Raw genomic sequence first — 12,348 nt, 5'->3', positions numbered from 1 at the left:
TAAAAAGTTAAGTTTTTTAGGTTTATGGGTGTACATTTGTTCATGTTAAATGCTTCATTTGTGGCAATATTCCATACCTGGCTGGTTATAATGATGTTTTCGTGTGGGTTTAAATAGAGCCACAATGAAACTAAGGACTTAATTTGCTTGTTATATATTTTTACCTCAGCAAATGTACTATATATTACACAAAATTTGTTACAATATGTTGAAAGCAATTTGGTCATAGCTTGGACTGTAAATGATCTCCCTTTCCCATACTCGCTCAGTGGTGGGAGGCGAAAACAATCGAGTTTAATCATTGAGCTTGAAGTGACGAGTCAGTTCTTTTCCAGAAACACGCACAACTCAACTCTCTACTGCAAAAAAATAACAGATAAAGCTTCTGTACTTTTATTTGTAGTTTTTTGGCAGTGTAAATATCCAACGCATCCCCCGAAAAGAACACAATTTTACCCTGCGCATTTGTGGCTGTGTGGTATATATCAAAGGGAGGAGACAAAAAAGTGGGATTCGGAAAAGCTTTACATACAGAACTAAGTGAATCGCCGTTCACCTGGTCTCATTTCCTATAACAGAGGGTAGTATGCTTCCCCTATCACCTCGTACTTTTAAGGACCTTTTAAGCATAAATGTGTGGCAAACCTTAATTAAACATTTAATGTTAATTTGACAGTAACACCTTGTAATAGTAGTCCCATGTAACCTGGCTGCTGTCTGATCCATGGAAACCTAAAGGTCACAACCAGGTGCCCTCATTGGTGTGCTGACAGGGAGAAGGCTTCCCAGATCCTTTACTAGGCAACCAGGAATAGCAGCCTAAGGGCTCCATATCACACAACCTGTACCCATGCTCAATTACAAAGTCTCAAAGTATTTAGAACACACGGCCTATGCATCCTATTTCTATCTTGGGTCATATCATATGTAATTTTAAGTGAGGGTTTACATACCTCCAATTTTCGGGCACTGGTCCACTGAGCTGGCCCACTGTGCTGCCCTTGCAGGCAGTAAGGATCATGACTGCTTATGGAAATCAGAGGAGCTGCAATGCATCAAAGCAGAATGCTAGGATAGTATAGGTCTGCAAAAGCACAGAGCTCAATCACAGCTTCCACATGACCTCCTTACCACACACTAAAGTTCTGCCTAAGGGCTATGGTATCCTATCCAGGCATTCCACTTTGATATGTTGTGAGATGGAAACTTTAAGTGCATGGTCCAGTGTTGGCACCATCTTTAATCAAGCCCCTTCTTGTTACTACTCCATGTTATTTGCACCTAAAATGAGTGGCGCGGGTTTAGTAAGAGATTACTTGAGATTGGGTCCCATAGCTTGATTGACAAATCTACTGGTGTTACGGTTGTAAGAATTTTTGGAATTATTATTTACTGATTTATAAAGCATCCTGTTCTGCACACGCTTATTTCTGAAGTCTGTAATACTTTTGATGTTATCAGGAAAAAAGGCTATTAATTGTTCTAAGCAACTGTCGCTATCTGGAGCGCCATACCTTACTAAACATTGCTGAGCATTTTGAGAAGCACGGCTTTCAAGGAATTGAGAAAATAACTAAGGTAAGAAATACACTGTCCATGTATATAATGCCATCACAATGTTTTTCCGGGATTTGTATTAACCTATAAGGAATGGCTCTGATATAAAAAATGTCAACGCAGGCCAGTCTTTGTACCCTGATGAACACTTGTTTGGGTAGAAATATTGGGCTTATATCAATATTTTTGGCACCTTCACCTTCCATTTTAAGAACTCTAGATTCAAATAGGAGCAGATATTACAGGTAAAGACACAAACATTTGCACTTTACGTCATCCTGCAGTCAAACTGCAGTTCAGTACAGAGATAGCCAGGTCGGAGATAGCTTGAATATTGTTTCTCCCACATAGACGCCATTGTCCTATCTTGTAGAACATATTATTACATTGTATACAACCAGAGCTATGCAGGCCAATGCAATCAGATTTTTATGTGAGTTTCTGGAACAATGCTTTTCAATGTCAGCATCTCACTGATGAGATGTTATCATTAACCAAAAAAAAAAAAAGCAGTCCATGTTACCTCCCTGTTTATCAGTTATATAACGTTTTTTTTGTGTGATTCAAAGAATAAAAAGAGTGGGCGACCATTACTTTGTATTTTTTCTATTTATTTTTTTATTTGCTTCTCATTCGGAGGCAGATTTAGGCTGTGTAGCCATATTTGCTGTATTTCCAGAAATACATAGTTTGCTTACAATTCAATCTAAATTTATTTTCAGAATGCAAATTCTGTGCTAAATACTGAAAAGTTCTAGTAATGCTTATCCATTTTCAGTCAATGTTTGTCTGTCATCAGCAAACTAAAATTTCCATTGCCGGTTCACTTTATTTTGTTTTTATCAGATTTTCTTTAATCATTTGTTGTTGTTCTGTATGATCTATAATTTGAATCGTTTTTACCTGATTCTTTTCATTAGCGCTATTTTTTTTTTTTGTGAGCCCAAGGTCATTAGCGCTAGTATTATATTTGTTTTGTATTTCTGGGAACTCTCTGGGTTTGACCTGGAAAGCACTGCTTCCCTGTGTCTCTCTCTGGGTTACCCTTCTCTCTTCCTTCGAGTGGGGAAACGGTTCTTGGCCATGCCCTCTCCCCATCCACTTTAAATTAGTTCCCTTATTGAACACAATAAGAGTTGCTCATGACAACTTCTTTTGCACATAATAGAGAAAATATCAAGCATAAAGTGTCATCAGATTTTAGTGTGATAAATCTTTTGAAAAGTAGTTCTAAAATGTGTGAATAAAATGTTAAATTTGATCACTTTTGTTTTGGGTTTTTTGTTACTTTTTCTCTGACACCCATAGAATCGGAGATTTGTAACAACTTTCTTGGTTTCTTTAATATTCTCCCATGTCTGTTAACCTCATTTTATTATCTCCTACTATTTCTGTGTCATTTGTTTTGAGGCGAAATATAGCTTTAATTCAGTCTACGTTTTAAGAGCCATCATTTTTTGGTTCTCAAACACAGCAAGCAAATATGTTTTCTGACATAGCATTTGCATTTTAAAAATGATGTTTCTTTTATTTATCTTTCCAGGCTTCCACGGGTTCTTTGAGGGACCTGGACCAAATGCTGTTCGAAACATTTATTGAGATTAAAACTGATCCTATCGTTGGCTCCTTGGAGCCAGGCATTTATGCTGGATATTTTGACTGGAGAGATTGCCAGACTCCCACAGGTAATCCACTGTCCTGCTGTAGAACGTATCAAAAGCACCCAGCAAAATCATAGTAGATTATTTCTTGATATGTTACGATGATACTAGATTTTCAAATCAGTAAATTGCAATTAGATATGCACCACACATGATAAGGAAATGCACTTTTGCCTTTAAATGGCCTGAGTATCTTCAAATATGATTTTAATACAATCCTAGCAATAATGCCCCAGAACTATACCTCTTCTCTACAATAGTCTAAACCTGAGTGAATGTTTTGGTCGGCCTAAGGCACGTGTGTTTGCAAAACCATTCTCTTAAGACTTCTGGAAGTCCATTCTACGTATGACCTAGTCTACTTTTTAAAATAAAACTGTTACTTATCAGACCCCTTTCCGACCTTCAGCTTTTAAAGGGAGGGACCAGACTATGGCAACTTAAATTGGTGTCCTTGTATGTGTCACGTACATTTTAATTCCAGCAACTGGAACTTCAGACACTTGGGGGGGGGGGAGTCACTTTTATACATATTATACTCTTATACATCAAGTCCATAATGAACTATTGCACCATTTTCATATACAAAGCGCAAACCTTACTACCATATTAAATAGTATATTCTTTGTCTAAGAGTAATGTGTTAACATTTTTTTGGCTTAGTTGCCAGTGGTGGGATGAAAGCCTTTGTACTGTGCATGGAAACATCTGTATTTTTTTTTGTTGGTTTAGGCATTGACAGTAAAAGGCACAGTATTAGAGCTATTATTTTGGAACCGCTAGCCCTACTTTCAGCGTGCTTGTTTGTATGAGAATGAGAAAAACACACACTTGGCTTTATTTAAATCATTGATCTATACATACCTTCGCAAGCAAAACGCATATTGAGCTTGGGGTTGTAAATGACAAAAGGCAGGCCTTTCTCCTGTTCATATGTGGCTAGTTGGTGACTAGTTGGCTAGTTGGATGTTTTGTTTGTTTTTTTTACTTGACTCAATGGTTTTGTATCAAGGAATATTCATGTTTCAGACAGACTGCAAGCCTGTAGCAGTAACACATCACTACCTTTCAGTTTTGTTCTCTAATGTGTCATATCCACTTTCACACATAATGGATAGAGATTATCAGATGCTCTGCAGTACTTTCCTAAGCAAGTAACGATCATTGTTTTGTTTTTTTTTTCTGTTGTTTGTGCATTATGTGGACAGAACTCATTTCCTATCACTTTCTCCCCTCTTCTGAAATGTTGCATGCTTTACAATAAATTTACAACTGCTATACATGTGTGTTTTGGAAAAGGCATGAGCATCTTCCTTAACCCATCATCAGCGCTCTCAAAAAAGCACCTTTTTATTTATAACATCATGTGTGTCTATTTTTAGCTCTGAGCAATAGGAGATTTGAAAAGTTGAAAACAGGAAATTGTGGTTAAATAAGTAGGCATGTTCCAAAAGTGTTTCCAGCTTCTGGCTATTGAAAGATAATAACGTCGGTGAAAATAATGAATGAAGTTCACTACCCAAGTAGTGTTTCATAATTCTGGTAAATATTTGCTAGCATTGTAGCACCCAGTTCACTTTGCAAGCTAAAGGTGCCACGGCATTTGTAAATAAACCACTCTTTTAAAGTAGGAGAGGTAAGAATTATAAATTTAATTAGCATTGCATGCCATCTGTGCACAGTATGGTCTGCAATGCCCAGTTCTGTATTATTTTTCTTATATTTTTACTGTTATTGTGCTTTACACAATATGGGTGCTAAGATACTTTAATCAGAAGCAGCCAGTCGGGGGCAGAAAAGCTCTCCAACTAAGTGGCTGAACACATCTCATGCATGGGCCAAGGGGCACATACATATGGGAGGAGCCTGCAGAATTGATCCATGCATTTGCAAACGGGACACCATTAAAATTTAAAGGGATCCCACAACTGTGATAGAATTATTGAAATCAAGGAGTTGAAACCACAGCTCTTAGTGAATAGACCCAAAAGATTACCCTGCTCACAAGCATGCCATGTAAAGTCCTAAGCAGTATATTATAACAAGGTCTCACAGTAATTGAGATTAATTTGTGAATCCTTGTATCTTTTACAACTCACTCATTTGTTTAAAAAGCTCACGTTGGTATATAATAAAAAAAAAAAACAAAGAGATAAAAAGAATGCTTGATGTCAGACTTCCTAGCCACAGCCATTATGTTTCCTTTCTGGGTTTTAATGTGTTTTTTTTTTTTGCTTTTTTTCAAGCAGTCTTGCAAACATTGAGCAGAAGGAAGGAAAGTTAGTGAGATAGTTTTTTTTTTCTTTTCTTTATACTGTATAAGGCATACAAGCTTCCCTCTCTGCTTATTGTATAGGTGATTGATTAGGGTTTACTGGGAAAAAAAATTCTGAGTAATGAAGTTGTTCTTAACAGATAATTTTGCTGGCCTCCTGGGAAAATCCCAATAGTGAGTTGTACCTCTTACCTAGACAAGTAGGCGAGAGCTGTGGGTGGGGACAATTCTCACACATATGACATCATAGTCACCAGGTAGTTCAAATCAGCATCTTATATATCCAACCAGCAGGTGACCACACGATTTTTTAAAGGTCGGGGAATTATACGTGAAGAGATTCACAATTTAGCTTATTGTGTAACACAGTTTGAGTTTATATTTGCCCAGCTCAGACATACATACATTTTTAATAACTGTGTAGCAATTAAGGACCCAACACATGAAAAACTATCATATGTAATGGTACCATAACTAATGCTTAAATAATACAAAGAAAGAGAGTATTTAAAGGATCTGCTAAAAGTAGATGCCTGGGGGACATAGAAATCAAAGTGAAATATTCTAATAAGCAAGTATCAGTGGAGATTACTTGATCCTTGTATCTAGAAGCCATGAGTATTGGAACCCCATGCTGAGTGTGTTGGCTGTCTTTGTACAAATATATCTCATTACCCAGTACACCAGGCATCATTCAGACCTACCATCTCCAACCTAAAACATAGTGCATTTACTTTTGGGAGAGTTATCAGGGAAGTTTGATGGAGAGTTGTGGCTTTAACTCATTGACTTCACAACACATGTGAAGGGCCAACCACAAATAATGTCTGCTACAGAAAGAACTTAGCTGACCCTGTATAATGCAGTTATATCAGTGATATTTCTTTAAAGCCTCTTTACATGATATATTATGCAGGGGTAGCTCAGCCCTTCTTGCTGAAGAAGCATGTCAGGACTGACCCTTCATAAGTAATAGCAAAGTGAAGGACAACTGTAATATAACCCAGAGTGCCCAAAGATGGTGTTCAGGAGTTATTGCGCAGAAGCGAAGTTGGACAGGGCCTGTTGCAGGGCGACTGCACTCTCTAGGGTGTTGAGCACCTAGGGTTGTGTGGCCACATACCAGCGCCCGGACATAACAGGGGATGTTGTCCAGAACAAAACAAAGTGATATCCTGCAGGCACCCTGGAGCAATAACTCCTGAACACCATCTTTGGGCACTCTGGGTCATTACAGTTGTCTGTATGGACCCAGTCTCTGACAGACGGTCATTTTTTTATTTTTAGGTTAGTCACCTGGTTGACTGCCTTTTACAACCTGTCCTTTAACAAGGGTGACTTTTGCAGACAATGAAGCAGCCTGGCTGGAGTTTTTATTAATAAATGAAATCATATTAATCATAACATTAAAGAAATAAAATGAAACATAGATTTATGCATCATTGCATATTATAAACTGTGCTACGGAGAGACTCATAATATATTGGCTCACGAGCTCATACAGTTTATGTTATTGTTGCTAATATATAAAATACCACTGAGATCAAGCTAAAAAGCCCTGCCCTGGGCATTAACCATAATCAAAGACGAGGCAGATTTCAAAGGCAGTTCCTGCTTAACTTCATATGTGCTAGCAGAACATCTGCCTTCTTAATTCTATTAGACCTTATTCATTGCATATTCAACAGTAATAATTCATCTACATCATTTTTAAAAATATGTTATCACGGTACCACAACAGTTCTAATTCAACCAACATTTGACTTTGAGGTCTATTTGCTGATGGGAGAGTTGTCTGGAGGGTTTGTCTTTCAGCTCTTTGACTTCACTATACAGTATAAAGGGGCAATCCCAATGAGCATCTTCTGCTATAATGCATAGTTAAATCAGTGAGCGTTCTTCACCCCTTCATACATTAGACACGGCCAGCTCCCCTTTTGCTAGAGAAACTTGCCATTGCTAACACTTCATAATTAAAAGTGAATAAGGAAGTTAAAACCACAGCTCTCTCTTTAGTGATTAGGCCCCTTTTGTCTTAGTCATGGCAGTGTTTTATGGTTTCACCTCGTTCAGTATAAAAAAAATAAAAAAAACAAGATTCGCTATATAATTTTAGTTCCCTTATATTTCAACATGGCTCTCAAAGAGACCCATATATAAGTGTAGTTTGTGAGTTTCATAACTTGTTTTATGTTATGATAAAGATACATTTTCAGCCTAGAACATTTTGATGACATTAACTGAGAAAAATTTAAAATTACTAATTTGTCATATATATATATATATATATATATATATTTATATATATACATTTTTTTTTTTTTTTGAATACAGGTGTGAGAAACTATTTGAAGGAGGCACTGGTAAACATAATTGCTGTGCATGCGGAGGTAATCTGTTTTTCTATATGATTTCATGAATTGATAAAATAGCTTGTGACGACTTGAAGAATTGAATTGAAAAGATAAAGTTCATAGTGCTTGTGGCTTTTGCATGAAACATCTTTTTTTCCAGTTTTTATGTTTTATTTCTCTTTATTTTAAAGTTTAATTCCGTGCAGCCACCTAGAAAGATAAAAATCAGCCTCTGTGTAATCAGAAAGCTCACTGGTTTGTTAATTCCAGGTATTTGCCATTTCAAAAGAACTTGTCCCCAGAGTAATGTCAAAGATCGTGGAAGCTGTGGGTGAGGAACTTAGCCGACTCATGCAATGCGTGTCTTCCTTCAGCAGAAACGGGGCACTACAGGTCTGTCCTTTATTAACAACTTTTGAATCAAGTAACAGAAATGCGCAAGAAATGTATTTTGCAGAGCAAACCAAAAGCCACCTTACCCTAACACATCAGGTTGGATTTATAGATGAACTCTCTTTCTGATTCATTCACATTTATTAGACTATATAAAAGGACAAGTTATTTTATTAGGCTATAAGGACCATACATTTGTTTGAATACTAATAGTTAAGTGTTGCACATGAGTGTACAAAATAGATTTAACGATTCCCTCTAACATCTGAGGCTATTTTAAAATGAGCCACAGACTTGACTGCAACAAATTCAAGGTAATGCAAGGTAAAAAATGCAAGGTAAAAAAAAGCATTTACTTGAAGTTGCAGCCCTGCTGCAGTAGCTGCCATCGTCCTTTGTGGTCTGAAATTTCTCGTCACTTATTGGCTGTTTGAAGCAGCCAGTCAATGACAGACAGGCGAACCATTGAATTAACTCAACAGAAAATAGCTGAGGGGTGCAGGAAGAGACAAATGTATTTGAGAATTTCTGCAGAATCTTACATGCCCGTGCAAATAGATACCATGACATGGACCACACAGCTATCAAATGCATTATGTATCTTATCAAGTGAAAATGGTGGTTGCAGGATCCCTTTAAATATCAAATGACCGGGAGAAAGTTACATTTCAAACCAAATCACAAACCTAAAGGCATATCTGTGGTCTTCCAAATGAACCAGAAAAGCATATATATCTGAAGTGTTTTTGAGCAGAAACGGGATTTAATTTCAGACCTTTTTTATTATTATTTTCGTTTTGTATTCCTTTTTCTAGGCAAGACTTGAAATTTGTGCTCTCAGGGATACAGTTGCAGTTTATCTGACTAATGACAGCAAGTAAGTTCGCTTCTGCGTTTCATTGAGTCATTCAGTTGTACTTGCTCATGCTCTTTTTCACTTTTAACCTTTTTATTGTAATAAAACTCTTAAATGATGATTGTTACCTTGCCTGTGATCTTATTGAGTATAGTCTAAAGTGATTTGAGAAAATCCAAATATTTTCCCTTTAATTCTTTGCCCTCCACTGACATTTTCATATCACTAGATTAGAGGTTGTTTATTTAAGAACATCTTTGCTCTTAAAAATATTTTCTTGGAGGGTTTACATAAATACTGAATATGGTGTGTAGACATTAAAAGTAACCTAAATGTGTCATGCAGAAGAGTCTAAAACTATAAGATTAGATCCATGAACTACTGGAGATTATTCACAGACAATAACCATATATTAATATATTATCCAGTACTGTAAAATAAAAGCTCATAAAATAAAGATCATGTACATTAAGAGAAGTTGTTCCAATTTGTCCATTTCTATCAGTTGTAGAAGTAGCATGTTGGTTCCAGTTTAAAACCAGGGAATGTAGGTGATCATTACCAGAAAACATAGAATAATTACGGAATGTCATTAAAGTCTTATTGTTCAGAAAGATTAGTAGGTATATGGATGTGTAGTCTTTTTGTTGAAATAACATTTGTTTGTCTTTCCATTCTGCTATTTTTAACAGTTTTGTTACAAGAGCTGTAAATTTCCATTTTTGTTTAAAAGGATGATTAAAACAATCATTGTCCACCACCGGTTTCTACTTAGAGTCAATATATAAACAGTTATAACAGTAAATTGTAATTGCTTTGTGTTCTAATAAAAAAATATAGCATCATAGTATCAAAATGTTATGCTGGGAACAATGATTTTCCAGCACAAATATGTACCAATGTTTAATCTGGATCATCTCTGATGCAACATAGGTCCAGCTTCAAACAAGCTCTGGAAGCTCTACCGCAACTTCCAAGCGGGTCTGATAAAAAGTGAGTAATTGTCTTAGACTGTGAGGTCTTAGATTGTTGAACTTGAGATACTGCATGTTTTATAAACAGTCTTACAAGTCTGTTACCGCTATCAGTGAGAGACTGGAAAGCCACAAAGAAGGATTTGGTTGTTGCTGACTTTGGCATTAAAGTGAATTTGCTGCACTGAAATATACATTTGGAAGTATTGTTTAAAGCCCAAAGCATGATCCAGGGCTCCTGGATGGACAGACTCTGGAGTTTAATAAACAACGGTTTCAAGTTCTATTAATAGAAAAAGCAAATGTAAAATAATATCTCTGGTTATAAAGTTAAATAAGTGCAGCAAAAAAATGCCTATAACTCTTTAAGAAGGGTTTAGACTTATTCAGGGTCTAAACTCTAACTCCCCTATGCTGTGCTCAGTCCCTAAATTGGTCACGGTTTGTCATATTTCCAGCTCTAGTTAGTATAATCACTGTTGTTGGCTATAGTTATAACAATGCTTTCCCCTCCACAGGTTACTGGAGGAGTTGCTGAATGAGTTTAAAAGTAGCATGCACCTGCAGCTGACCTGCTTCCAGCCTTCTTCCTCTGTCAGTATGAAGACTTGAGGAACTAAGAAAGCCATCCAACACCACAACGTTTAAATCCCACCTAAGAAAAATCGCTCAGTAACACGTACATGCCTGCTACAGTTACACTGTTACAAATATGATAAATGTATCAACTGATTCGTATACGCATTATGATATTTGGGCTAATAAACAGCACATAAATAAAATATAGCACCATTTTGATTTTTGTTGGTTTAGAAAACCAAAGTACAGGGGTTGAAACATCCACACTGTACAGTCTTTACATAGTTGTTTTATTAAACACTCGTGTCAATCCAGAACCCAGACGTCTGCTATAGTATTTAAGCATCTGCAGGTAGAGACCCACTGCGCTCTATAATTGTGTACCTGTACAGTGGCGAGATAAAGTTAATAACATAGCATTTTCTTGACTAGTATGAGAGACATCAAAGCTTTAAGGTTCATATGCACTTGAAGCCAGGAATAGCTATGGGAAGGCGCCATAAATTCCCCACACACAGCTGGGCTGTACAAGGTATTTTTTCCCATGCTGACCAGATGCACACTAGCAGGATCCAGGTTGGAGTCCTGTTGGTGATGTCAGCATCAGTCATGTGTCCTAAAGAAGCCCAGTGAAGACACATCACTTGCATATTGCCTTCAGCACGTTAGAGTTAATACAATGAAAGAATATGTGTATGTATATTTTTATTTCTATAGATGCACTTACTGCTTTATGGCTTAGGGTATAATAAAGGGGTGGTATAATAAGTGCACTTGTATGAGAATATTGGACATGTGGACACTGGATTACTGTAGGTATGCATACAAAAGATGAGGATGCTGATTCTAGAGCTTGCAGCCTAAGTGTGTGTGTGTGTGTATATATATATATATATATATATATATATATATATATATCCTTGCATGAGGATCCAGTTCTGTGTTATGGATACTGCCAGACACATGAATGCCATGACACTCATACCTTCTCTGACACTAATTGCCCCTCCACACGCAAGTGGCAGGAAGTGAGCAACATGTCGCCTTTTATGAAGGACTAATCTAAGAAATAGGCAAGTTTCAGGTTCACATATTCTGGAGCTGTCTTTGTATTCCATTCTGATTAGATCAGACATTAAGTACTACTCTAGTGATCAGTACATTTACAAAAGAAGTAAAGGTTTATCCTCCGGTCAATACTGCCTATATAGAAAAGTGTGTATTTTATGTATATGTAGCTAGATATTTATAAATGTTCTGTAGTCTTTCACTAGTGAAAAGCTGGAGCTTTGTAGTTTAACCAAACTAGCTTTTCGTTGCACAATGAGAAACTCTAATCAAGTTATTACTCATATGACGTGTTAGCTTCATTTTCATTTTTTCAACAAGGTATTTCCCCAATGCTCTTGTTTTTTTTTCATTTTACAAGTGCCTTTTATGAACTTTACCCCCTTTTTGTCTTTTTAAGTAATTTCAGTTCATTAAAGTGGTTGTAGCTTTATATAGATTAAAAATGGTGAAATATTATATTTCTAATTAAAAAAAAATATTTTTTTTTCCCAAAGCCAAGTGGGGGGATGGTGCAACTCCATATTAATGCTTATGGTTTTGGAATGGGATGTCCAAAAAAGCCTATATCGAGGTGATAGTCAGTTGTCCACATACTTTTGATGGTGTATATTACACATGATGGCTATGG

At 36.6% G+C, this 12,348-nt stretch overlaps 1 protein-coding gene across 2 annotated transcripts in view; it reads left to right on the top strand.

Annotated features, from left to right (window-relative positions):
- Positions 1-11,068, top strand: part of EXOC2 (exocyst complex component 2) — an 83,423-nt gene extending 72,355 nt beyond the window's left edge. For both annotated transcript variants that reach the window (XM_053466090.1, XM_053466091.1), the window contains exons 22-28: positions 1,462-1,578; positions 3,101-3,242; positions 7,828-7,883; positions 8,118-8,240; positions 9,056-9,117; positions 10,030-10,089; positions 10,589-11,068. In XM_053466090.1, coding sequence (XP_053322065.1) covers positions 1,462-1,578; positions 3,101-3,242; positions 7,828-7,883; positions 8,118-8,240; positions 9,056-9,117; positions 10,030-10,089; positions 10,589-10,682 — 654 coding nt within the window. In that variant the 3' untranslated portion in view covers positions 10,683-11,068. The remainder of the gene's footprint in view (positions 1-1,461; positions 1,579-3,100; positions 3,243-7,827; positions 7,884-8,117; positions 8,241-9,055; positions 9,118-10,029; positions 10,090-10,588) is intronic.
- Positions 11,069-12,348: the final 1,280 nt, after the last annotated feature.

This window comes from Spea bombifrons, chromosome 5, assembly GCF_027358695.1.
Source record: "Spea bombifrons isolate aSpeBom1 chromosome 5, aSpeBom1.2.pri, whole genome shotgun sequence".
NCBI classification, from domain to species: Eukaryota; Metazoa; Chordata; class Amphibia; order Anura; family Pelobatidae; genus Spea; species Spea bombifrons.
Note: the sequence above shows the minus strand (reverse complement) of the source record. Positions and strands in the feature narration are given on the sequence as shown.